Source organism: Corythoichthys intestinalis, chromosome 14 (genome assembly GCF_030265065.1).
Source record: "Corythoichthys intestinalis isolate RoL2023-P3 chromosome 14, ASM3026506v1, whole genome shotgun sequence".
Classification (NCBI taxonomy): Eukaryota; Metazoa; Chordata; class Actinopteri; order Syngnathiformes; family Syngnathidae; genus Corythoichthys; species Corythoichthys intestinalis.
In genome coordinates, this window is record NC_080408.1 from 21,970,435 (window position 1) to 21,997,616 (window position 27,182).

General features: G+C 39.2%; 2 protein-coding genes across 3 annotated transcripts in view; one reads left to right on the top strand and one right to left on the bottom strand.

Moving 5' to 3' along the window:
- Positions 1 to 1,361: 1,361 nt before the first annotated feature.
- On the bottom strand, positions 1,362 to 26,968 carry nmnat2 (nicotinamide nucleotide adenylyltransferase 2). Its single transcript, XM_057857630.1, has 12 exons — positions 26,715 to 26,968; positions 18,743 to 18,950; positions 14,364 to 14,452; positions 12,378 to 12,445; positions 12,238 to 12,316; positions 10,720 to 10,846; positions 10,570 to 10,650; positions 10,459 to 10,503; positions 10,244 to 10,320; positions 2,186 to 2,287; positions 2,048 to 2,115; positions 1,362 to 1,980 (listed from the first exon to the last, which is right to left on the bottom strand). The coding sequence occupies exons 2-12, from the start codon at positions 18,825 to 18,827 to the stop codon at positions 1,878 to 1,880; spliced, it is 924 nt and encodes a 307-aa protein (XP_057713613.1). The 5' UTR covers positions 18,828 to 18,950; positions 26,715 to 26,968; the 3' UTR covers positions 1,362 to 1,877.
- The window catches only part of smg7 (SMG7 nonsense mediated mRNA decay factor), a 42,103-nt gene continuing 41,889 nt past the window's right edge, over positions 26,969 to 27,182 (top strand). The window contains exon 1 of one of the 2 annotated variants that reach the window (XM_057857622.1): positions 26,969 to 27,130. In XM_057857622.1, coding sequence (XP_057713605.1) covers positions 27,105 to 27,130 — 26 coding nt within the window. In that variant the 5' untranslated portion in view covers positions 26,969 to 27,104. The remainder of the gene's footprint in view (positions 27,131 to 27,182) is intronic. The other variant, XM_057857624.1, reaches the window with a different exon arrangement.

Here is a 27,182-nt window from a genome sequence, read left to right on the forward strand (position 1 = left end):
ATTGATGATTTTGGCAAAAAAGTCAAGGAAAACCAAAAATCCCTATTTAAAAAAATTAGCATATTTCATCCGACCAATACAAAAAGTGTTCTTTAGTACAAAAAAAGTCAACTTTCAATGAATTATATCAGCTATGCACTCAATACTTGGTCGGGAATCCTTTTGCAGAAATGACTGCTTCAATGCGGCGTGGCGTGGAGGCAATCAGCCTGTGGCACTGCTGAGGTGTTATGGAGGCCCAGGATGTTTCAATAGCGGCCTTAAGCTCATCCACAGTGTTGGGTCTGGTGTCTCTCAACTTCCTCTTTACAATATCCCACAGATTCTCTATGGGGTTCAGGTCAGGAGAGTTGGCAGGCCAATTGAGCACAGTAATGCCGTGGTCAGTAACCCATTTACCAGTGGTTTTGGCACTGTGAGCAGGTGCCGGGTCGTGCTAAAAAATGAAATCTTCATCTCCATAAAGCTTCTCAGCAGATGGATGCATGAAGTGCTCCAAAATCTTCTGATAGCTAGCTGCATTGACCCTACCCTTGATAAAACACAGTAGACCAACACCAGCAGCTGACATGGCACCCCAGACCATCACTGACTGTGGGTACTTGACACTGGACTTAAGGCATTTTGGCATTTCCTCCCCAGTCTTCCTCCAAACTCTGGTACCTTGATTTCTGAATTACACGCAAAATTTGCTTTCATCTGAAAAAAGTACTTCGGACCACTGAGCAACAATCCAGTGCTGCTTCTCTGTAGCCCAGGTCAGGCGCTCCTGCCGCTGTTTCAGGTTCAAAAGTGGCTCCAGCACACGCCTGTGCATGGTGGCTCTGGATGTTTCTACTCCAGACTCAGTCCACTGTTTCTGCAGGTCCCCCAAGGTCTGGAATCGGCCCTTCTCCACAATCTTTCTGAGGGTGCGGTCACCTCTTCTGGTTGTGCAGCGTCTGCTGCCACACTTTTTCCTTCCTACAGAGGTGCCTTGATACAGCACTCTGGGAACAGCCTATTCGCTCAGAATTGTCTTTCTGTGTCTTAGCCTCTTGCTTGAGGGTGTCAGTGATGGCCTTCTGGACAACAGTCAGGTCGGCAATCTTGCCCATGATTGCGGTTTTGAGTCATGAACCAGGCTGGGAGTTTTTAAAAGCCTCAGAAATCTTTCGCAGGGGTTTGGAGTTAATTCGTTGATTCAGATGATTAGGTTAGTAGCTTCTTTAGAGTACGTTTTCATGATATGCTAATTTTTTGAGATAGGGATTTTTGTTTTTTCTTGACTTTTTTGCCAAAATCATCAATAAAAGGCTTGAAGTACTTCAGTTGTGTAATATGAATATAAAATATATGAAAGTAATGTTTATCAGTACATTACAGAAAATAATGAACTTTATCACAATATGCTAATTTTTTTAGAAGGACCAGTAGAATATACAGTGTGTGTTTATATACAAACATACACATAGACACATATTGTATGGCTTTTTTAAACTGTTAAAATATGTTGGGTTTTGGCTCTCTCTGTCTAAAAGGTTCCCGACTCCTGAGCTAAATGCTCGTTGTCTTATTTTTCGAGCTCGAGCTTAAAGTAGGCTGCAGTTACGCTTTAGGCCACAGGTGGCAATTGCGAGTTAAAAAGAAAAGTGACCAACTCCATATAGCATCTTTAAATGTTTTTATTGGCGCGATTTGAATCATTTCGATACTGATATCGCGCAACACCGCCCGCTGGTGCTCAGGTTATAGCAAGCGTAACAACCAACCTGAGTGATAACCAACCCTGTTCTCCCCTATATTGGATCGGTGGGATGCTAACATGTATTCCGGCTTCAAAGAAATGTTATATAGACTGCAAGTGTGTGTTAAACTGGAACTTAAGACCTCAGAGTCTATCCCGAAGCGTTGATGTAGAGTTGCGTGTCCAGGATGTAGTCGATGACGGGCTGGCACAGGTAGTCTACCACGTGTCCGTCTCCGTGCTGCAGCGCCAGCCTGCGCAACCGCAACATGTTATCACATGTCATCACACGTCTTATCACGGACTTTTGTCTGAGCTTACCTGCTCTTGGTAGAGCTGACCTGCGCCATAGGATGTTTGCGGTCGTCCTCCACCACCAAGATGTTGTCCTGTGGACCAGAAAATAAAAGTCAGCAAGAGAATGCACTCGAGAGGAAAAAGCAGGAGGAGAAGAAGAACCCGGTGTTTGCGCAGAACTGCCGACTGCTTCATGATGCGTTCTGTGTCGGCGCCGTCACGAGGTACCACCACTATGCCGAAATCGCCCACGATCACCTCCATCTGCAAACAAATAAAAACAACAATATTCAATTCAAATACCAATAACTTTTGACTCATTGGTTAGTAGCTCGTTAAATTGCTCGTCACTTGCTTTGTGTTTTCCATTTTTAACTGCCTTGTGTTGCTTTTCAGTATAGACATGGTATGAAAAAGTATCTGAACCTTTTCAAAGTTCTCACATTTCTGCATAAAATCATCAAACGTTATCTTTGTCAAAATCACACAGATGGGAAAACAGTGTCTGCTTTAAGTAAAACCACCCAAACATTTATAGGTTTTCATATTTTAATAAGGATGGCATGCAAACAATGACAGAATGGGGGAAAAAATAAGTAAGTTATCACATTTAATATTTTGTGTCAAGCAGCAACAACTTCAACCAGACGCTTCCTGTAGCTGCAGATCAGTCTGGCTCATCAATCAGAACTAATCTTGGCCCATTCTTCTCTACGAAACTGCTGTACTTCAGTCAGATTCCTCGGATGTCTGGCATGAATCGCTGTCTTTAGGTCATGCCACAGCATCTCGATAGGGTTCAAGTCTGGACATTAATTTGGGCTACTCCAGAATGTGTATTTTGTTCTTCTGAAACCATTCTGAATTTGATTTACTCCTGTGTTTTGGATCATTGTCTAGTTGCAGCATCCATCCTCTTTTTAGCTTCAACTACCTCAGGTTTTCCTGCAAATCATCCTGATAAACTTTTGAATTCATTCTTCCATTAATGATTGCAAGTTTGCCAGGCCCTGAGGCAGCAAAACAGCCCCAAATCATGATGCTCCCTCCACCATGTTTCTAGGGGTTGAGGTGTTGATGCTGGTGAGCTGCTCCATTTTTCCTTCACACATGATGCTGTGTGTTCCTCCCTAACAATTCAACTTTGGTTACATCAATCCACAAAATATTTTGCCAAAACTTTAGTGAAGTGTCCAAGTGCCTTTTTGCGAACAGTAAACGACAACAATGTTTTTTTTTTTTTTTGGACAGCAGAGGCTTCCTCTGTGGAGTCCTCCCATGAACACCATTATTGGCCATAGTTTTGCATATAGTTGATGTGTGCACAGAGATATTGGACTGTGCCAGTGATTTCTGTAAGTCTTTAGCAGACACTCTTGGGTTCTTTTTTACCTCTCTGAGTATTCTGCGCCCAACTCTTGACGTCATCTTTGGTGGACGACCACTCCTCGGGAGAGAAGCAACAGTACCAAACTCTCTCCATTTGTAGACAACTTCTCTGACTGTCGATTAATGAACATCCAGAGTTTTTGAGATGGTTATGTATCCTTTCCCAGACTTATACAAATCAACAATCCTTGATCGCAGTTCTTCAGACAGCTCTTCTGACCGAGCCATGATGCACATCAGACAATGCTTCTCATCAAGACATTTCATACCAGGTGTGTGTTTTATATTGGGAAGGGCAGCTTTAAACCCATCATCATTGATTGGGCACACACCGGACTTAAAATGTTTGGTAAAAATTGTTTTCAATTACTCTAAGTCTTCTTAGGGAGACGGTTCACTTACTTATTCGCCCCCTTCTGTCATTGTTTGCATGCTATCATCATTAAAATATGAAAACCTATAAATGTTTGGGTGGTTTTAGTTAAAGCAGACACTGTATTTTCATCTGTGTGATTTTGACAAAGATCAGATCACATCTGATAGGGATTTTATGCAGAAATGTGACCAAAAGGTTCAGATACTTTTTCATACCACTGTAAGGGTAAATGCTTCAATCAATTCACTCATTGGGTGCCAGCGATGCTAAAAAAAAAAAAAAGAACTGTTTTGATATTAATCACACTGTAACTTTGTGAAGTTACTATTCATAACACTGAAACTAAGGATGCAAATCAACAACCTTCCTTCTGACAGCTATGTTATTACATAAATGAAAGCACTTGCTGCCAATGACAGCAATAGACGTCCATCACAATATGATTCCGATGCAATAAGATTCACTCTTTTGACCAAAGGCTAAAATCAACAATTCTGGACCAAAATGTAATTATTTTTGGACCAAAAAATCTATCTAAAACATTTTTGGACTAAACTTAACCAATTGCAACAAAAAAACATTTTTTCACCAAACATTAACCAGTTAGGACAAAAAAATTCAACAATTGCAACCAATAATTTTTGACATTTGCGAGCAAAAATGAACCATTATATTCCCAAAAATTGTTCATTTTTTACTAAAAGTTACATTTTTTGGACAAAAGATGTACAATTCTGGACCAAATATTAATCATTTTGGACAGAGATAAACATTTTGGACCAAAACATTTTAGGAAGGCCAAACATTATCCAATTTGAACCATTTGTGTCCAGAAATTGCTTTACCATTTTGGACGACCAAATAATTATTTTGGACTAACAAATGAACTAATCAAAAATTCTTGATCAAAAATTACCCATCTTTTTTTTAAAAAAAGGACCATTTTAGACCAAAAATTCACTACTTTGGACCAATAACTAAATAACTGTTATTACACTGGTTACACCAGAAATTTGTCAAATTACCACTTACAACACTTATTAAGGAAACACATCATCTCCGTCCCTGACGGCTTTAATATTAGTATTGGCTACCGTCAACAGCGATAGACGTCTAATCCATTGACTGGGAGGGGCCGGCGGCAATCAAACGATCGCTTTCCAGCAAGGGCATAACGGGGCCGGATGTATCTGGGGCCGGGGTGGGCACGGCCCACCCAGACGCGAGTCGTGCCCACCCAATCAAAATGTCGGGAATATCTATTGTAGCGTCGCACTGGATATAGAGAACGTTTGTTTGTCTCACCAACTTTTTTATTGCAGGATTAACGGTTACTGTTGGCCGCAACCACGCCGAACAAGCAATCGCCAAAACAAGCTGTTTTTCCACCCTCGTTTGTTATCTGCGCGCTTCCTCTCTCTCCTCCAGACACATTGTCGCAGTCGGACATCCGGGCATTAACGACGTCATCAGCCACAACAAAGCGTCGCCGTATTGAAATGGGGGCAAAACACGAGTCACAAGCAGTTGCTCTGTCGCGCATTGCAGTACAAACGCGGTGAACTTTTGTCTTATTTGCGGTCCTATTTTCCGTCGGCATGACTATAAGTTGCCGTGTTGCGGGTTGTAACACAAGAAAGAGTTCGGAGCCGCATTCGAAGTTCTTCATTCTTCCTCGTGAGAAGAAAAGGACAAGCAAATGACTGAAAGCAATCAATCGAGGAACAGGAAAAAGACAGATCCATGGACCATTCTCCCCAATGGGAATCGACATTTTATTACTAGTGAATAAACTTTAATCGATTTTTTTTTTGCCCCAATTAGCTGCTAGGGTTCAACAGACTAGGCAGTGGTTATTATTACCGAAACCGACAACTCGCAAAGCGTTATTTTTCTTTTGCCGTAAACTGCTCTGATCGGTCAATCTGTATATTATTGGCCTGGTGGGATTTGGTTATTTTGCCGTGACGTGTTCACGGCTAAATAACGCTTGGAGGCGGATTACCGGTTACGGCCGAAATAATCACTCCGTATATACTCCAGGTTTTCTTAGTTCCACACAGTACATATTCCACGTAATTGAGAAAGGTCAACTTACTGGGTGACTTTACGAGGTAGTTGTAGATGTTTCCGACTCCACTGCAGGCAATTCCTTTGGATTGTTTATCCAGCTATTAGCAGCGACTTTGATTTGCAGGCCAATACACGCTAATTTTAAGTTGTACCTAGGGTTGTTCTGATCATGTTTTTTTGCTCCCGATCCGATCCCGATCATTTTAGTTTGAGGATCTGCCGATCCCGATATTTCCCGATCCGATTGCTTTTTTTTTTTTTTGCTCCCGATTCAATTCCAATCATTCCCGATAATTTTTCCGGATCATATACATTTTGGCAATGCATTAAGAAAAAAAAGAATAAAACTCGGACGAATATATACTTTCAACATACAGTACATAAGTACTGTATTTGTTTATTATGACAATAAATCCTCAAGATGGCATTTACATTATTAACATTCTTTCTGTGAGAGGGATCCACGGATAGAAAGACTTGTAATTCTTAAAGGATAAATGTGACTTTGTATATTGTGACTAAATCAGGGGTCGCGTTAACCGAATATTTTCCGTTGTTGACCGGTTTTTTAAAACGGTGACGGAGAAACTGAAGTCCATCTGTCATTTTGACAGGTTGCAATTCACACCCCAGACCACAGGGTGGTGAGTGAGCATATTAATTAGCTATTGTCTCTCTTGATGCATGACGTCGTTGGCCCTTACTCGGAAAAATGTCAAGGCAAATGAGTGTTTGCCTGGCACGGCCAGACTGTTCTCCCTTTATTTTACAAACACTGAGAGAAAAGTCTGGGAAACAGCCTCTTGAGTAGGTACAAAATCAATCGACAAATCAGATTTGTTTATTTGCGTGACGTGTTCTTCAAGAGCAACGTCACTCTTGTGCGCCGAAAGTCGTCTATACAACAACACAGATGGCGAACGGGAGAGCCGAGAATATGTTCCAATCCGCGGTATGTTCAGTTTTAAATTAGCTAAAACACATCGACACGAGTCATTGACAACAGTCTGTCTCGCGCTAGCCATGTTGAATAAACTCCGTTCTCCTCGTATGTTTACTTCCGCACGCAAGTCCCTCGTCCTGCCCTCGTCGCTTTGCTAACGGCACGTCTGCCCGTCGCTGATTGGTGCACTCCGCTGTCTGTTTGCCTCTTGTTAAGCTTGTTCGGAGAGAATATTAATTAAAAATGAATGAAAACTAAATACTATTGAATATGTCATTATTATCATTTTAAAAATGTAAGTGACGGGTAAAAATAGATTATGACCGGATTTTTATGACACCATCAGTCAAAATGACAGACAACGAAAAAGTCTAGCGCAACTTCTGGACTATATATTGCCATCTAGTGTATTTGTTGAGCTTTCAGTAAATGATACTGCAGCCATTTAACTTCTGCCCAAATGCATGATGGGAAGTGCAACCATGGCTGTGCGTAGGGGCACCAATTGATATATCTTCTCTGCGTTGGGAAATAACATAGGGTGTTAAGAAAATGATCCTTTCTTCCCAAAATTGCCTCCCACGTTAATTTTAATTGCTGAGAGAGGTATTGTAAGGCTTTAGCCACATAAAAAAAGGCTTCAAAGGCTGTCAAAATTCTCTCTACTCATTATACGCTGCCTTATAGCGCTATCTATAGGTAAATCGGCATCTTTATAGATTGTGAACGCGACAATGCGTGAGTGGGTTGTGCAGCGCATGCGTTAATTATATAATGTGATTAATTTAAAAAAATTACCACCCTTAACGCAATAAATTTGATAGCCCTACTTGAAGCCAAAACTACTCTGGATGAGTGTAAGACATTTTGTCTGTAACGTTAAATACAATTAGAAAATGATTTAAATTAAAAAAATATGTATATTTATATTAAAAAAAGGCATGTCCGATATTTTTTTGCCAATTCCGATACTTTGAAAATGGCGTGATCGGACCCGATCGATCGGGATCTTTAGTTGTATCGCCTCCTCACGTTTGTCGGCAGTGACTTGTAATAATAATAAGTCATGTTTAAGACGTTTTTATGGGAAAAAAAAACGCAAAATATAGCTGAAATATATGAATTTCAGACAACTTTTGTCTACGGATGTTTACCTGTGCGTGCCCCCATCTCAAAATGGCGACACATTGCTATGCGAGATGACGTCATTGTGACATCACGCCGACTGCGAAAATAAGTAGATAGATGAATGAAAAGAAAACAAAAAAAACAAACAAAAAAAAACCAACAAACAAATAAACCCCCCAAAAATTAATGCAGCCTCAACGGGACACAAGCCAGTGTCCTACTTGCGCCGGTCCCAAGCCCGGAGAAATGTAGAGGGTAAAAAAAAGCCTGCATTGGGGGTGCCCCCTCAAGATTTCTTAGTGCCCACTCTGGCGAGTAAACCTAGATCCGGGCCTGGAGCATTACCTGCATGTACACTTTTTGCTGGGGACGGGACATTAATAAGACCAAACAGATTGGATACATTTCTCAAAAATAGCTGGTTACTACATAAAAAAGAAAAAAAATCATAGGGAGAAAGTCATTTTTCAAAATGCTTCCTTCATTTAAAGGAAATTTACAGTGGTTGTGTGAGCATAGGCTGCAAATATACTTTTTTAAAAAAATGAAGTAGAAAATAAATACACTTTAATTAATGAATAAATGCACAAAATGCACAGTTGAATTAAAGTTGACAGTAGAAAACATACAGGAAGACACCTCTAAGCAGCTTTCTACTCGAGTTTCACAAGTTAGCAAGTTCACACAGTTTAATGTTATGCTAACTCTGATGAAGGTCGGACTTTCAGCAGCAAAATTAGTGGCATGTTCCCCACCTCCACAACATTGACATATTTTTACTAGGGCTGTCAAAATTATCGCGTTAACGGGAGGTAATTAATTTTTTAAATTAATAACGTTAAAATATTTGACGCAATTAACGCACATGCCCCGCTTAAACAGATTAAAATGACAGCACAGGCTAATGTGCACTTGTTATTTGTGTTTTTTGGAGTTTTGTCGCCCTCTGCTGGCGCTTGGGTGCGACTGATTTTATGGGTTCAGCACCATGAGAATTGTGTAATTATTGACATCAACAATGGCGAGCTACTAGTTTATTTTTTGATTGAAAATTTTACAAATTTTATTAAAACGAAAACATTAAGAGGGGTTTTAATTAGAGCTGTCAAAATTATCGCGTTAACGGGCGGTAATTAATTTTTTAAATTAATCACGTTAAAATATTTGACGCAATTAACGCACATGTCCCGCTCAGACAGATTTAAATGTCAGTAGAGTGAAATGCCCACTTGTTAATTGTGTTTTATGGAGTTTTGCCGCCCTCTGCTGGCGCTTGGGTGCGACTGATTTTATAGGCTTCAGCACCCATGAGCATTGTGTAAGTAATTATTGACATCAACAATGGTGGGCTACTAGTTTATTTTTCGATTGAAAATTTTACAAATTTTATTAAAACGAAAACATTAAGAGGGGTTTTAATATAAAATTTCTATAACTCGTACTAACATTTATCTTTTAAGAACTACAAGTCTTTCTATCCATGGATCGCTTTGACAGAATGTTAATAATGTTAATGCCATCTTGTTGATTTATTGTTATAATAAACAAATACAGTCCTTATGTACCGTATGTTGAATGTATATATCCATCTTGTCTTATCTTTCCATTCCAACAATTAATTTACAGAAAAATATGGCATATTTTATAGATGGTTTGAATTGCGATTAATTGCGATTAATTACGATTAATTCATTTTTAAGCTGTTATTAACTCGATTAAAAATTTTAATCGTTTGACAGCCCTAATTTTTACATTACTTACAGTGGCTGTTGCTGCTGGCCGAAAAAAAGACCTTCTAATATCCCTCCTCTTCCAAAAAAGGGGCGGAGGAGGCGGCATATTGACATGTATTTATGTCGGGAATGTGTGAAAGTTGGGGTTCTAGTCATCAGCCAATCAAACGTGTGTTTGAGGGGGAAAAATGAACCGGCACATTCAGCAAGTGAAAAGAGGTGAACATAAGTCTGAACATAATAAGTAATAAGTAATTCACTTAATAATGATAGGGTCAATTCTATCCTAACACCACAAGGGAAGACAATATAAATTACCTTTATAGCTGAACTCATTGTAAAATTCAAATAAGGCCGCTTAAAAGTTGGGGACAATTTGAGCATCCTGAAAAGTTGGTAGTGTCATGTCCCTACCGTCCCTACGACAACCTACGCCCTTGCTTTCCAGTCCAAATGGATCAGACGCCGATCGCCATCAATGACAACAAATTAGTCCAAATGCTTGTAGTCAGAAGAATGACAACATGAAGATGACGAGTAATGTAGGAGAGGAATGAGAATGGGGCGGGGGTGCTTACATCACTGTCCTTCCACAGGCCAGGGATGCAGAAGGATTCCAGGAGGTCACTTCCACACAAGAGCAAGATGCGCAACTCTACACACCCCAGCGGGTGGGTGGGAGGATAGGGATTTCGGGTGGGAGGAAAGATACACGGCCTCAGTAAACCATACGTTTACTAGACACACAAACAAACATGAAGCACTACACAGAAACGTCTAGATCGCCGCTCACCGATTTCCTCGTACGTCATGGCCGGTCCCAAGTTGGCGTTTTCATCTGGCGGGAAAAAGGCGGCGCTCAGTGACACGTGCGGATGCGCTACGATTGCATGTGCTGACTCACCAATGAAGGCGAAGCGCTCCATGTGAGGACGCATGCAGCAAACTTTGCCCAAACTCTCACTCAGCTTGCCCCAAAGTTTGACTGCAACACATTAGTTTCTCCTCATCATCATCATCCTCATCATTATTTTCACCGACCGACAAAACTTACCAGAAGTGGGCTTGTGGTTCAAGTTGTTGCGGTTCTGATAAGCGGTCGGCGCCCGGGTCTGCGGCTGACCGATGACGGGAGTCGACGACGGCGTGTTGACGTTTGACAAAATGCAGCCCGTCACTCTCTGTGGGCGAAAAAAAACAAAACAAAACAAAACATGATAGCCTCGTATTCGCATAATGAGACAATGTATTGAATTAGAGGTTAGATTTAGCATCTAGAACTGTTAAAAAAAGGTTAAATTTACTTTTTGAAAGAAATGGGAAAACTGTCAAATCAAATGTTTGCGACAGAATTTTTTTTCTTAATTTTCATCAGAGTTGTCAAAGTTACGGCCCAGGGAGTCAAAAGTTTCTCACCAAAATAAAATACCAATACAATTTTTAGTCGTCCTCATTGAAATATAGTGGACTACAGGAACCAGAGAATATTTCCTATCCAAATTTTTTTCCACCTTATTTTTTTAATTTAATAAATGAATAAACATTTTCTCAAAAATGTAAAAATAATAATAATAAAATAATAAATAGAATATTCATTTCTTTACTTTTTGATTAAAATAAAAATACAACAATAAAAATGAATAATAAGTAAGAATAATTAGTTTAATATATACCTTTTTTTATAAAAACATTCAAAAATACTTTTGAAAGGGGGAGTACTGTTCGCTTGTGTTTCATTAAAAAAATATAAATCAATACAAAAACAAAATAAAAACAATAAAAAATATAGTTTTCCTTTACTATTCAAATTAAAAAACATTTTAAAATACATCTAAAAAGGGGACTATTTCATGGATTTTATTTCTTTTAATTTAAAAAAAACACGCCTTTAAAAAAGGAAATATTTCCGTTTTTTCCTTTTTAATTAAAATATAAAACAAATAAAAAAAAATATTACCTTTTTGGCATCTTTTTTTTTTTTATAAATCAAAACAATATCAATAAAAAATATCTACTGGTTTTCCGTTATTAATTAAAAGCAATTTGAAAATACATTTGAAAAATAATGAGTTTTCCCTTACCCTATTTTCCGCACTATAAGGCGCACCTGAAAGCTTTCTATTTTTTCAAAAGCCGACAGTGTGTGTTATAATCAGATGTGTCTTATATACGGATCAATGCTGGTTAATCATGACATGGCATTCGTCTTAGCGTAGCTTCAACCAGTGGATATTATTAAAAACAAAAACAAAAAAAATAGAAGAATTGTTCTTTAAAAAAAAAAAAAAATTAAGTAAACACAAAGTATAAAAATATACAGTATACAGTATATATATATATATATATATATATATATATATATATATATATATATATATATATATATATATATTTTTTTTTTTTTTTTTGTGCTATTGTAAGACTCAAAAAAAAAAAAAAAAAGAATCTGGACAATTTTTTTAGGTCACAACTGCTGTGAATTTCAACAAATTTGTCACAAGTTGACGTCCAATCCATTTGAACTGGAAGGGCTGGCGGCAAATGAACATGTTTGCTTTTAAGCGTCACCTACCTTCATGAGGTCTCGGTGGTGCTCCAGCACACTGCAGGTGGTCTGCCAGGTGTCCTGGTAACACTCCCAGGGGTCCACCCTGTCGCCACAACGAAGGCTTTTAGAAGACGCCGTGCCACGGGGCGCGTCACGTGACTCACCTGATCCAATCGGATGACTGCACGGCCAGCTGACACATAGTCAGGCGGTGACCGCTGGACACCAGGCCCTAAGTGACAAAATAATCGGGCAAACTTGTTAAAATGTCCAATCATGTGGCTCTAAATTAAAACTCTTTGAATCAGTTATCACTAGCAGACAGGCGCGGAGTGGCCAATTGGGACAAATCCCAGTGGGTCGGCCTGACGTTTTGGCCGGGAGGGACGGTTTTAATATACATTGAGGTAGCGTGATGAGAGTGAACTTGCCTGGCCGCTTGGAGTGACCCATTAAAAATGTTTTTGTGCATGTTTGGATAAAAATACAGGGATAAACCTCCTGGCGCTTGGGGCAGCTATCCTGGCTGCCCAAGACACACTGTAAGTGGGCACAAACACAGGGACGCTGCCAGGGATTTTGGGCCCCATGAAAAGATATCACTTTGGGCCCCACCACCAGTGCCGGGGGACACACATACATTTAGAGTATCAACGACGCAATTCCCTGCATTCTGGTGAATCTTTACACACTAATTTGTGCGTTTTCTGCATTAATTTAAGATGAAAATATATGTAAACATACAGCGTATAGAGCAATAAGGAATAGAATGATATCATCTAAAAGAAATGTACTGAAGGCCATCTTTTACAATCTAAATATATTTGATTATAAATATTTTCAAAGCAAATACCATAATGAATGACTTAGAATGAATGTTTTGTTTGAACTTAACTATACTACAACTGTACAACTGTTTTAGTATGAAGAGATTGCTAAGGGTTTGCCTACTGTACTAATTAAATGTAAGCTGAAAGTGGAGCAAACACTAGCTAGTAAACAATTACAGTACTTCATTATGGAGTAGGCTTAGCCTCATCTGGAAACTCGCGATCTCCACTATAGGCTACAGCTCCGAAGCGAGGTCCCTTGTTAACAAACTTAAATTCAATTGATGACAAACTAAATTCAATAAATTCTTGACAAACTGGATTCAAGTCGATTTTAAAAAAGAAAATTTCCAAACTTTCAAGATCTGTAGGATACCAAAAAATGCCGTCTTTATTTGGATTTCATGTTTTTGAATAGGTGAATGTAACTCATTGAGGCCGGGAAAATCCTGTATTTCTTACGAAGTGACCTGGGAACTCGCTTCGGAGCTAAGATAACAGGTCAATTTTCAATACTAGACTGACACAAGACACTAACCTTCCTTTGTGAAGTACTTTGTCACATCCTGTTGGCTTTTTCTACCAATCTCCTGTTTTGCTTTCTTTTCTTTCCTCTTTTAAAAACCCGCGCACTTCGAGTCATTGGTGTAAATGCGCACCGCTGCTCCCGGTCTGATCGAAGGAAGGGCGGACCAAACCATTTAATAAAAATACGGGGTTTTGGGGGGCGGGGGGGGGGGGGGGGGTTGGCAATACATATGCTCTCTGGGTGTTTACTTTTTGCCAATAACAAAACAAGAAAAAGAAACCCTTCACTTTATTCCTATTAAAATTATAATGATTAATATTTAAATTTGCAAATGATTACCTAATGTTCTAATTTTCTTTGTGGACCCCCATCAGGACATGGGCCCTTAGAATCAGTATCACTTTTCACCGCGCCCCAGCACAAGCACAATGAGGATTAGGGTGAAATCCCCGTGTCAAGCAAAACATTACTTTGGCTTTTTTAGCCCAAAATGTGGCACTCAGAGGCGGACTGTGGCATTTATTGTCATTCATTGAGCTGCCATGCACAGATAAACTGTGAATGAATGTGTAGAATGAAAGAATGTGAATGTTTCTCCGTGCTGCCGTTTTTCATGTTATTTGGTAAAGATTTATGCTTAACTTATCTTCACAAGTGTAAAGTTGCCGAACTCTTGTTTCTAATATGGCTTAAATTTGAATTGTGTAAAGTAAGCATATTGGTCAACTGCTGTTCTGTCGCATGAAACTTGACAATGACAGTTAATGATTGAAATACTGGATTGCACTCACAGCTTTCCCATAAGAGTCATGCACGGGCGAAATGATCCCGCCGATCACGATGAATCGTCCTGTTTTGTTCAGGTACTCCCTTGCCTTTTCTGCACAGATACACACACAAAGTATTTGGATACACAAGCGAACAAATTCATGTTTCACATAAATATGATAGGCAACGGCGCCCCCAGGCGGTGCACTATAAATTTACTGGCCACCCCACTAGTTTGCATAAATTGTTTTAAATCATTAATGCATTTTATTCTGAACGCATAATTTAAAAATTGGACTAATATTTGGTTAACTGTTAAATTACATCTTTTGGATGACTACTTTTACTTCAGTAATACTATTTTGAATTAACGCTACTCTTACTTGAGTAAAAAGTTTGGCTACTCTACCCACATTTGATACCACATTGGCTGCCATTGACAACAATAGAAGTTTAATCCATTTGAACTAACAGGGCAGTGAATGATCACGTTTCAGTGCAACTAAGGGCGTAGGTTTGCATAGGGACGGTAGGGACGTAACACTACCAACTTTCCAGGATGCTCAAATTGTCCACACCAACTTTTAAGCAACCATGTTTGCATTATATAATGAGTTCAGCTATATAAAAATAATAATTATTTTTATACAATTATTAAGTGAATTATTTTCATTATGTTCAGACTTACATTTATCCCTTTTCACTTGCTGAATGTGCCAGTCCATTTTTTCCCTCCATCAAACACACGTTTGATTGACTCATGACTTGAACTTCCCCCCCAAGCCACACAGACGTACACCCACACAGCCCCGACAGATTCATGTCAACAAACCGCCCCCTTTGAAGCGAAGCGATATTAGAAGTTTTTTTCAGCCAGCAGCAGCAGCAGCAGCCACTGTAAGTAACGTAAAAACACATCAATGTTGTGGAGGTGGGGGAAGCACCACTAATTTTGGTTCTGAAAGTCCAACCTGCATCAGAGTTAACATAACATTAAACTCTGTGAACTTGCTAACTTGCAGAACTACTGCAGTCAGGCCAGCTTCCACATGAAACAAGACGGTCAAGCTAGTCATTCCTCATCTTAATCATTGTTTGCATTATGTGCATTACGGTAATGCAACGAGGTGGCTTCAGAGTGCAAGTCCCTTTATTAAAAAAACAAAAAAACAAAACGTGGAGCTATCAAAGAATGCATCCACTTCAGGGGGACACTGACATGAAAAAAAAATTATGTGAAATAAAATCACACTAGGGCTGCAACTATTGATTATTTTAGTAGTCGATTAACCGATAAACTAGTTAGTTCGAATAATCGAGTAATCGGTTAAGGAACATAAATGAAAATACCAGAGCTGAGCCTCAAACGGTACAAAAAATTAATAAATAAGGATCTAAGTACAACAAAAGAACAATTGGCGAACTTACATAGCAAAATTCCGCTAGCTTAAAGGTTATAAAATTAGAGATGTCCCGATCGATCGGGATGTCCGATCACGTCATTTTCAAAGTATCGGAATCGGCAAAAAAATATCGGCCATGCCTTTTTTAATTTTTTTTTTTTTTTTTTTAATTAAATCGTTTTCTAACTGTATTTAATGTTACAAACATAATATGTTACACTCATCCAGAGTCTTTAGTTTAGGTTTAAGGTAGGGTTATCAAATTTATCCCGATGGCGGCGGTAATTAATCTTTTTAAAAATGTGTCGCATTGAAATATTTGATGAAATTAATGCATGCGCTGCACGACCCACTCTCGCATTGTCACGCTCAATCTGTAATGGCGCTGTTTTACCCATATAGAGCTATAAAAGGCAGCATATAACGAGTAAGGTGAATTTTGGCAGTCTTTGGAGCCTTTTTTTTATTTGGCTAAAGCCTAAGAAACCCTCTCCCTATGATTAGAAATATCATGGGGAGCAATGTGGGGCACCAAGATAGCACTTAATCTTTGTCTTAGCACCTTAAGTTAAACCCCAACGCAGAGAAGATATACAGTATCAATTGGTAGCACTACGCACAGTCATGGGTGCACTCCCCATCCTGCATTTGGGCAGAATTTAAATGCCTGAATTATCATTTACTCAAAGTTCATAAAAATCCACTAGATGGCAATATTTAGTCACAATATACAAAGTCACATCTGGCCTTTAAGAATTACAAGTCTTTCTATCTGTGGATCCCTCTCACAGAAAGAATGTTAATAATGTAAATGCCATCTTGAGGATTTTTTGTCATAATAAACAAATACAGTACTTATGTACTGTATGTTGAATGTATATATTCGTCCGAGTTTTATTCATTTTTTTCTTAATGCATTGCCAAAATGTATATGATCGGGAAAAATTATCAGGAATGATTGGAATTCAATCGGGAGCAAAAAAAAGCAATCGGATCGGGAAATATCGGGATCGGCAGATACTCAAACTAAAACGACCGGGATCAGATCGGGAGCAAAAAAACATGTAATGCATATACAATGCTAACTTTTTTTTACAATGCTCTTAACAAATGGGTCTGGCAATGTACCTATAAACTAAATTACAAATGTGTTAAAAAACATTAGCTCAAACAAAAACTTAACAGGTCTTAACAGGGAGCAGTTGGTTTCAGCCATGTGATGAGGCAGACCAGAAAGCAGTGTATCCACCCTAATCAATAAAACGGAATGCAAATGCTTTCAAAACAAACCATTACAATGCCACTTTAATTAAACGAATACTCAAAGCAACAAAATTGAATTTGAATATTTTTTTCTGAATACTCGAGTTAATCGAATAATCGTTGCGGCACTAAATCACACATCAGAATTTCATGAAAGTATTTTGGTCCAAGTCTTGAGAGACACACACGCATGCACTCACAGCCCCGACAGAAATACAACATGTCGACAACATGCCGCCTCCTCCACCCCTTTCATAGGGGAGGGTTATTAGACGTTTTTTTTCGGCCAGCAGCAGCCACTGTAGCTTTCATTTTTTTGATGAGTTTGGCTGTGCTTGTGGACAAAAGCAGTAGTGTTTTACCTAAAGGAAGGCTCCGTATTTTTTCAAAGACATTTTTCAGTTATATTTAATTTCTATTAGGGCTGTCAAAATTATCGCGTTAACGGGCAGTAATGAATTTTTCTAATTAATCACGTTAAAATATTTGACACAATTAACGCACAAATGCCCCGCTCAAACAGATTAAAATGACAGCACAGTGAAATGTGTACTTGTTGTGTTTTTTGGAGTTTTGTCGCCCTCTGCTGGCGCTTGGGTGCGACTGATTTTATAGGCTTCAGCACCCATGAGCATTGTGTAAGTAATTACTGACATCAAAAATGGCGGGCTAGTTTATTTTTTGATTGGAAATTTTACAAATTTTATTAAACGAAAACATTAAGAGGGCTTTTAATATATAATTTCTATAACTTGTACTAACATTTATCTTTTAAGAACTACAAGTCTTTCGATCCATGGATCGCTTTAACAGAATGTTAATAATGGTAATGCCATCTTGTTGTTTTATTGTTATAATAAGGAAATAAAGTACTTATGTACCGTATGTTGAATGTATATATCCATCTTGTGTCTTATCTTTCCATTCCAACAATAATTTACAGAAAAATATGGCATGTTTTATAGATGGTTTGAATTGCGATTAATTGCGATTAATTAATTTTTAAACTGTAATTAACTCGATTAAAAATTTTAATCGTTTGACACCCCTAATTTCTATATTTGGACAGACAATGTTGAGTGGCAAATGTTTTTTTTTTTTTGTATTTCTGGATAGTTTAGAGATTAGAGAGATTATTAACAAGTTTGTATTTATTGTGTATGTTATATAATATAATTGCTATTTAAATTTACAAATAAAATCCAGACATTTATTCTGGAAGTTTTCAAAATGTTTCTTTAGTAGTTTTGAAAGGTTTGAATCGAACGGCGTATCACCTGAACCAATACACGTGAAAGTAAGTCAATACAGATTTATTTTGCAATGATCAATTAATTAGGTTCATATCACCCAATCTGTATGGTCTTATTAATGTCCCGTCCCCAACAAAAACTGTTTATGCAGCTGTTATGCTGTTATAAGGTCCCTACCAATGTTGAGACCAAACCTACACCTTTGAATTCAAGTGTGATGAACAAAAATGCGACGATGTATCGATGTTGCTATTGCATGCGTCACGAACATCGCGGGTGGGCCTGGATGTTGTTGTGAGGGCCGCTCAGTCTTTACAACAACGATGACGCGTGTAAAGACGCGAGCAAATCACGGATGTTTCGGATTCCAGAGGCCTCCTTTCAGCACCGGACAGCGCCGATTCGATCGCGTCCGAACCAAAACAAAGCTGGCATTTTTTCCCCTTTCCCAACCTGCCTGTGACGTCACAGCGCCCCACTTACCGAACATATGGATGTGTCCCTTGGTGATGGGATTGAAGCTGCCGCACGACAGCAGTATCACGTGACTTTTGGTGGTTTCTGGCATGGTTCCTCGACGGCCCGGTTCCGGTTCGGGGATGCTCAAACCTGGTGTGTAGCAGTGAAAGACGCAGCGAGAGGCGAGGTCGCAGAGTCTGCGGCAAGATGCTGGAGGAAGTGACGTCACGCCCTTTAAAAAGACATGCTGGTCACGTGAACAGGAAGCGTCCCAAAATTTTAAATTTTTTTTCAATTCATTCAAATTAGAACATTGAACACAGTGCATTTTAACTACACTCTAAAAAATAAAACTGACTCAACATAAAAAAAAATTTTTTTAACAATTTGCATGATCTAGTATTTCTAACTAAGCCAATATTATTTCCCATGAGATTCTTTATAGATGGACTAACTCATTTAATATAGACCCTACCCACCGACGTCACAAAACCACGTGCTCGCTGTATGGTTCTGCCCACTTGTCCGTCATTTTGTCTCTGTATTAGCATTGGTTTCAATTGATCGAGGAATTTAAAATGCATTTCATGGAAGACCCGGTGCTTTCTGATGCCGTAAACTCACTGGATGTGTTGCATAAAAGGCGTTATGTGGAAAAGCTTCGTTCTATACAGTCGCCAGATCCATATTTGATGCCCAAATCGATCTTTTTCGACCCACTGTCTTCACCGTCTGCCTGACATCTGTTACGCTGATATTATCTTGTCCACACAAAATCAGCCTATTCTCACGAAAATTTGAAAAACTTCAAGAGCTTGGAGGCTTATAAATACTTCGTTGCTGGTTGGGTGAAACAGGTCCTCGTCCACGAAAATTCGGCAGGAATCTATCTTGTGCTTGGAAAGGTGAGTTACGAAATTTTCAATTCAAAATCTTTTGTTATTGCTAACATCCACTGTCAAGTCTAATGTATTTCATGTCGTTTGTCAATGGAGTTAAGGCTTTTAATGTTTATATGGTTTAGCGATAGCACTCTCACTACATACATACGTGTATGTTGTCGGCGATTAGCCTAGCAATGATCTTAATTGTGGTTATTTGTCAGCCCAAAACCCTCTAAGTATATCTTAAATGCATCTTACCGAATATAAAATGAGTACTACATAGTCTGTGGTGATTTTTTGGTGCCCAGTTTTCACGTCGAATTGCAGCCGTCCATTTCGCTCTCCCCTTTGGATCCCTCGGAATACGGTAAAACTTCAAGTCTCTCCTTCCATCTTCTCTGTTAGTGCAACCAACAGCCACACACGCCTTCACCATTTTGATTATTAATGTTAAGGAGCAGAAAAACACGCCGTAAATAGGAGGAATGTACGTAGCCGTAACAGGTTAACACTATGTTTCGACGGACAATTGGGCGGTACCATTCAGGAGAGCGGAGTTGTGACGTCACGTGGGTAGGGTCTATAGGGCGGAAAACACTCAGGTGACTTGAAGCGCAGCTCTGATACCCCCAATTTGGCCAAATTTCAAAATTGTCCACTTGAACTAGACGGGTTGGTTGTGAATGCTGAAGGAATCTGACCTTTCAGCCAGATTGCCGGAATCATGCTAGCCGAACCCCCGGAACCGCGCTCGCGCAGCTCCAACGATCCGGGCCGGCGAGACTCCGACAACCCGGCCAAAAGGCCAAACCCCGCGCGTTCACCTTATTCTTAACACGTTGTCAAAAAACTGATCCAAGCCCTTCTTTGACGTAACACATTCAATTTTTGTTCGATTTGCTAAAACAAATCTATTAAATACGAAATATATGTACATTTCATAGTGTCAACGTGATAATTTCATTTTCACATTCAGAACTCAAAATGAATGAATTTCATTTGAAGTGGGACCGCCCGTTGCGCATGTGCAAAGCAACGCGCGCTCAGCCTCTGTTCATCTCCGTCTGGACTTGCTTTTTCACCGACAACTTCTTTCGGCACTGCTGCGGGGTTATACTTTACTGAGACGCTCAAATGTGCTGTAATCCCACAGATTCCCACTCAACGGTGAGTATGCAATGAAGTAATATTTTTAAAAGCTTGCTGTGAAAAGATCGTGAGACAAATTTCACCGTTAGTGAAGTCAGACATCGCGGGCTTGCTAGCTAGCTAGCTAGCTAAACTACACGAGGGAGAGTTTATATAAGTTGTGGAATGCGACAAATGGCATCGGCACTCTTGCACCTTGCTATTCTATCGTGAGGCTAAATCAGACATGTCCAAAGTGCGGCCCGGGGGCCAAATGCGGCCCCTGGTCAAATTTCATCCGGCCCCCAGCCTCTGTCATTAAATCAATAATGTCTGGCCCACACACAGATTTATTAAATTGGTCAGCAGTACTGCTTACACATTAAATGCTTCTCCTCATTTACCCACTAAAAGGCAGCAGCCCTCTAAGCAACATTACCCCGTGTGACCCTTGACTTCCAATTTTCTAAAATGGCAACAATCATCAACAAAAAACAAAGTTGACTGCGACGGCCGACGCTTCAAGGATAGGTGGAAATTGGACTATTTCTTCACTAAAATACGCAACAACTGTGTCTGCCTCATTTGCAAAGAGACAGTCGCTGTTTTCAAAGAGTTCAATGTGAGGCGATATTACCAAACGACACGCTGACATGTACGACAAGATTACAGGGACGATACGCAGCGAGAAATTGAAGCAACTTAAAGCTAGTTTAATTTCACAGCAGCAGTATTTCACATGATCCCGAGAGTCGAAAGAGAACGCCACAAAGGCTAGTTGCGAGATTGTTAAAATTATTAATTAAAAAAAAAAAATGAATAAAGCAAATGTGACACACAGAATGGCTTGCTAAAATTTGCTTAAATATATTGTTCTACGTAAAGGAGGTCAGCCAAGGTCGGCCCCCCACATTTTTACCACACCAAATCTGGCCCCCTTTGCAAAAAGTTTGGACACCCCTGGGCTAAATGTAACTCAGGGCCGGCCCAGGCCATTTGGGTGCCCTAAGCAAAATAATGCAAAGGGGCCGATATTTTTGGCCCACCATTTCGTCACGGTGTACTGTGAAACCCATACATGAAATCCAACCCATACGTCCATATTTTGTATATTAATCAGATTTCGTTGCACTGCATACTTCAAAATTCTCACCCCAAATGTTTGTCAGTACTTAGAGTAGATAGCGCCAAACCTTTTTCTAAAAGAGGAAAGAAAGAAGTTAAGGAAGAACTTTTATTTTTTTAAGCTTGTAATCAAGTATCAAAACTCACAAAAGTCAAATAAAGCAAACTGCAGTAAACAAAATAGAATATAAATTAAACGATTGCCAGATTGGGGGCTCCCAAGTGGTCAGGGGCCCTAAGCAGCTGCATAGTCTGCGTATAGGCTGGGCCGGCCCTGATGTAACTGTGCATTTATATTTTGTATATGAGTTTCTATTTATTGTTTAGCGTTTTACTTAAATTTGTTTTCTGTGTTCTGTCATCTGCTGCTGAGGATGCAGAAAGGGACATCGCCACCACAGTCATGGGGATTTACACAATCAGAAGAGATGGACATGAGGAGCCAGAGGACGTGCGAATTGTGATTGAGGGCATATTGATAGGCTGACTGGACTCAAAGAAATTTAAATGTTATTAAGGTTCTGTTTTGTACTTCTACATGTGTGTACATATACTGTATATTTAATATGTGTTTGCAGGCGTTACATATTGCACTTTATGGTAAGGTTTCATGTTCAATTGGAGCTGGTTATACCATGCCTTAGCCTTTGCATATATTGTACTTATTGTTGTACTACTACTTGTGCTACTTTGTTTGAACCACTTTTGAAGTCAGCAGATTACTTTTCTAAATGTGATAGGTCATGTACTGTCTTCATCATAGAGGAAAAAATACTTAAAGCGGCAAAGGGGGTGTGAGACATCAATAGAACCGTTATGTGCCAAGATAACAAATATTGATAAAGTTAACAAAAAAAATCAATCACATTAATGAGCAATTATCGAAAATAGATCGAAAATGACGAACATTTCCGAAAGTGTTCCCGAAACAGCCGAATGGGGCGGAGACGTCACGACAAGTGATTGACAGTCGAGGCGGAGCCAGGTGCCATTGTTTTTTAACGACGAGAGAGTAGCGTTGGGGTTTGTTTGACCAAAACATCACAAAAATGGTTCAAAACTGCTGTGCTATGTGGTGTACAAATAGTTATTTATCAGAATATAGTATCCATGAGTTCCTGAACGCGAAAAAAAAGCTGGACTACACAGACAATGGGTAAAGTTCGTCCGTGCAAAGAGGGCTAATTTTCTAGACACAGCCTCCGGCATGCTTTTCTGTGGTGTGCATTTTCCACCTGAAAGCTTCTCGAACTATGGACAAGTGAAATCGGGTTTTGCAAAAAGATTGCTGCTCAAAGGAGATGCGGTGCTGACCATACAGGCGCAGCCACCTAAATGTCCCGAGATATCAAGAAAAAGGACAATGACTGGTAAAGGAGGCTAAAGCTAAGCAAAGGAGGGGAGCAGCCAAGCTCAAAATGGCCAGAGTGAGTACTCTTTTATAATAAAAAAATGTTACGCATTGGATACAGGACTGGACACATGTATAAATTATCGTTCGTAAAATATATAGAACAAATCCTCTGATCCCATTCATATTTGTGTCAGTTGGCAGAGCGAAAAGCTATGATAGCGCAATAAATGATAATTATTCTATGCATTCCTTTATTTTGCAGTCACGGTGTATCAGCTTCACAAAAAGAAATGCAAAACAAATCATTGGTGTTTCCCACACGATCTGCTGCCGATGTTTCATCAGTGTCATTGCTCCCCTCAATGACCGTTTCATTACGCTGCATTGGCGTTCGTTTAGGCTCAAATTGGTAACCTAAAACACCGATTAAAGCTTCGTAACTCTCCTCGTCACCATTAGATGAACATTCGTTACGTCCTTCTACGTCGGATTCGTCGCTGAAACTAGAAACGAAATTGTCTGCCATCATCGCCGCCATTCAGCATTAAAGCACTGAGCCTTTTTCTTGTTGAAGAAACACCCCTCACTGTCAATTCTGAATTCTCTTTTATTGACAACGAGGGGTGTTTCTTCATGAGGGAACCTGGAATATGTGCAGGACGAACACAATGCATCAGCATAAACAGCTCAAAACACCCCTAATTCTCCCCTCACTAGAAGGAGTTATATTGATGCAGACAGGCGCTGCCCCCCTAGTGGCCGGTGGCACTCTCTTCACTTGTCGTGACGTCACGCACACAATCTGCCAGATCTCGGGCGCCGGTCTTCTTAGCTTGACAATCGAGCCAAATTTCTCTCATTTTCTTGTGTGTAATTACACGAAGTGGCATGATATGAATACAAAAGGCATGCGTTTATGGATAAATGATGGAATATTAAAATTTTCCCAGGGCACTACATACCCTTTAAGAGAATGTTTTTCATCATTTTGATGAGTTCCATGTTGACGATAGGTATACTGTTTTTTATTTGTTTTAAATGAAAACTGAGCAGATTTTGTGTTCTGTCTGATATGAGGGTCAAATGAAGTATGAAAAAAAATATTTTAGACTATATTAATTTGAGTTAAACAACTGTAAATAAGTTGAGGCCAGTTAAAGTACTAATTTTATTTTGGGTGTATTTCATAAAAATGAGTTTGACGAACTCAATTTTATCATATTACAAGGAGGTACTTAGTTTGAGTTGGGGCTACATAAATTTAATGGATGGAAATCCTGCCCAAAATTTGTGTTCATCCAATGAGTTATTTTTTTCAGTGTACTGACTCCATTTTGCAAGCTGGAAAAAGGCTTCGAAACACAAGTTGACAATTTATTCTGAGTCGACAGCAATCATACAGCACAGAGGGACCCAGGTTAGGATTCGGGGTCACCATATCACAAGTCAACAAAAGGTTCCCGAGAAAAACTGACAATGCTTGGTTAAACATTCAGTCTTTTTGAAGGCTCCCGCTGGGCAGGCTGTGGGCAAAAGAAAGGTGTGTTTGGGCGTTGTTTAGGATTATTGTATGTTTGTGGATTGGACCAGGGATTTTGTCACCTCAGTGTCAAAGGGGCTCTTGGAGTCTCATCAGTTGTGTTATTAGTTGCATATCGGGTTTTCTTCGGTGTTCCTTGTGTTGGGGAGAGGGCGTCCCGGCATTTGTTCTGGACTGTCCGGGAGAACTGATTGCGAGAATTGGTGGTGCAGACGTGGGCTTGTTAGCGTCAATCTTACTCAGTCAGTTGCATGACGGACACGTTGGGCTTCCGTGATAAGAAGGCATCATTTATCTCTTATACCCTATATATTCTGCTTGTTTTCCTTACAATGTGGTACAAGTGCTATTTATTTTAAATTGGGTGTATTACAGTAATACAAACAGTCACACAGTAAATAGGAGAAACAATACTATTCCCTGATTGATTATATAAAGTGTGTTAGAGTGATACAAACAGTTGATCAGTAAATACGAGAAAAGATACTATTCTCTAATTGATTATATTTAGTGTGTTAGAATAATGCAAACTATTACACGGTGCCTACGAGAAAAGGTACTTCAAATGCTCCTTCAATGCTCATATTCACTGCTCCCATGAAGTCAAAATGGATTGGACGTCTAGCACCGTCTATGGCAGCCAGTGAGTTAACTTTTTTTGGTCATAGCGGTCATTCGGTCATTCCGGCCATAAGTGGTGTCCGAAAAGTGTCATTGCATGTAATTGACTTCCCTATATATATAAAAGTTGTAAAGCAATAAAACTGCAACAAAAATTAATGAAATGAACAAAAAAATATATTTTTATAATGGGTCGAAATTATTTTTCAAGCACCTTAGACGGTCATTTGCTTTGCATATAATAATAATAAAAAAAAAAAAATAGAAAAATATATTAAAAAAATTTTTTTTTTCTTTGATCGAATTTTTTTTGTTTTTTTGATTGAAGCAACTTTTTTTTGGGATTGAATGATTTAGACACAAATGTCCTAATCATAATATGGCCCAAACAAAAAAAGGATTGCTTCAATCAAAGAAAACTTTTTCAATGAAAAATTAAGTAATCAAAAGCAAATTTTTCAATCTCAAAATATTTTTTCGCATTCAAAAACTTTTTCTATGATTGAAATTTTTCTTTTTTTGATTGAAGTGATTTTCTTTTTGAAAATCTATATTTTTTTTAAGCAACTTATTTTTTGATTGAATAATAGAAACAAAAATGTCCTAGCCAAAATGTGGCCAAAAAAACAAATCACCATTACTTGAATCAGTAAAGTTGGTTCAATCAAAAAAAAAAAATCAAAGAAAAATAACTTTCACATGCATTTTTGTAGTTTCAAATTTATTTTTGCACTTAAACACATTTTTTTATTGAAGTGACATTTTTTTGGTTGAATAATAAAGACACAAATCTACCTCCATTTGGCTCCGCCCAGGGGATACAATTTTTGACTGGGGTAACTACATTGGCACGACACCCACAGGCGTACCATATTCAATGGATGACGATGTTGGCGAAAAGTATTGCCTAAGCAGCCTTATTTAGAATTCCCCTCAAGAATGATGGGGAAAAAAAACACTCATTGTCAACTTATTATTATAAATATTCTTGTAAGTTCATTTTGTTGATGACACTGCGTTTCGGGGTCATCAACATGTTGTGCCCCCCCTGCCCCTAATGTCAAACTTAAGCCTTTGGGTCCGGCCCACATGCAGTCTAATTGCAATAAAAGTGACCTGCGAACCAGAATTTGTCTGACATCCCTGCATTAGTTAATTTGCTAATAAAATATATGGATTTTTGGTCAATTGTCTCTTTGGAAATGATGACAGAAATTTAGGGTAAGAAACACAAAATAGTAATTTATGAATTAAGAAAATAATGACCTGGATGGCAACAACATTTAGAATATTATTAAAGTTGTTTGTTATAATTTCATCTGTTGCCTTCACTCATCCACTCACCTGAATTGTCAGAGTCCACCTACAATGTCAGTTTGCTTTCACACTGAATTGAGGCGAATGTTTCCGAAATTTGTCGAGGATATCTCCCTTCCTTTCCCCTCAACATAAAAGGTTGCATTCCTCTTAAATAAGAGGAATAGGTTGACGTTTATGTTACGCCAATGACGCCAAACTATCAAAGTGTCAAGCAAAAATCACTTTGTTATGTTATCCGTGGTCGTTATTTGTCCCTTCGTGCTTGATGTTTCCGGAATAAGACGAAGCGGCCCCGATGTTTCCGAAATATGCCGAAGATGCCAGACTGGCCAACAGGAAGCAACAATATGGCGGCGGCGCTAGCGCAGTTAGCCCGTGAGCTCGTCGTGGCGTGAACGCGGGCGAGCCGTCATCATGAGCCTCTGCGCGCATTTTTTACGGTAGGTTGCACAAGCCGCCACACACGACATGACAAGCGTCATAAAGCGACCT

What these genes read in the sequence shown, in the direction of transcription:
- nmnat2 (XM_057857630.1), bottom strand. Translation starts at nt 18,827, where the DNA reads ATGCCAGAAACCACCAAAAGTCACGTGATACTGCTGTCGTGCGGCAGC. An exon ending in ACCACCGAGACCTCATGAAG is followed by an intron (nt 10,847 to 12,237) that starts GTAGGTGACGCT and finishes TTTCGCCCACAG; the next exon opens with AGAGTGACGGGCTGCATTTT. An exon ending in GCCTGTGGAAGGACAGTGAT is followed by an intron (nt 2,288 to 10,243) that starts GTAAGCACCCCC and finishes ATTTGTTTGCAG; the next exon opens with ATGGAGGTGATCGTGGGCGA.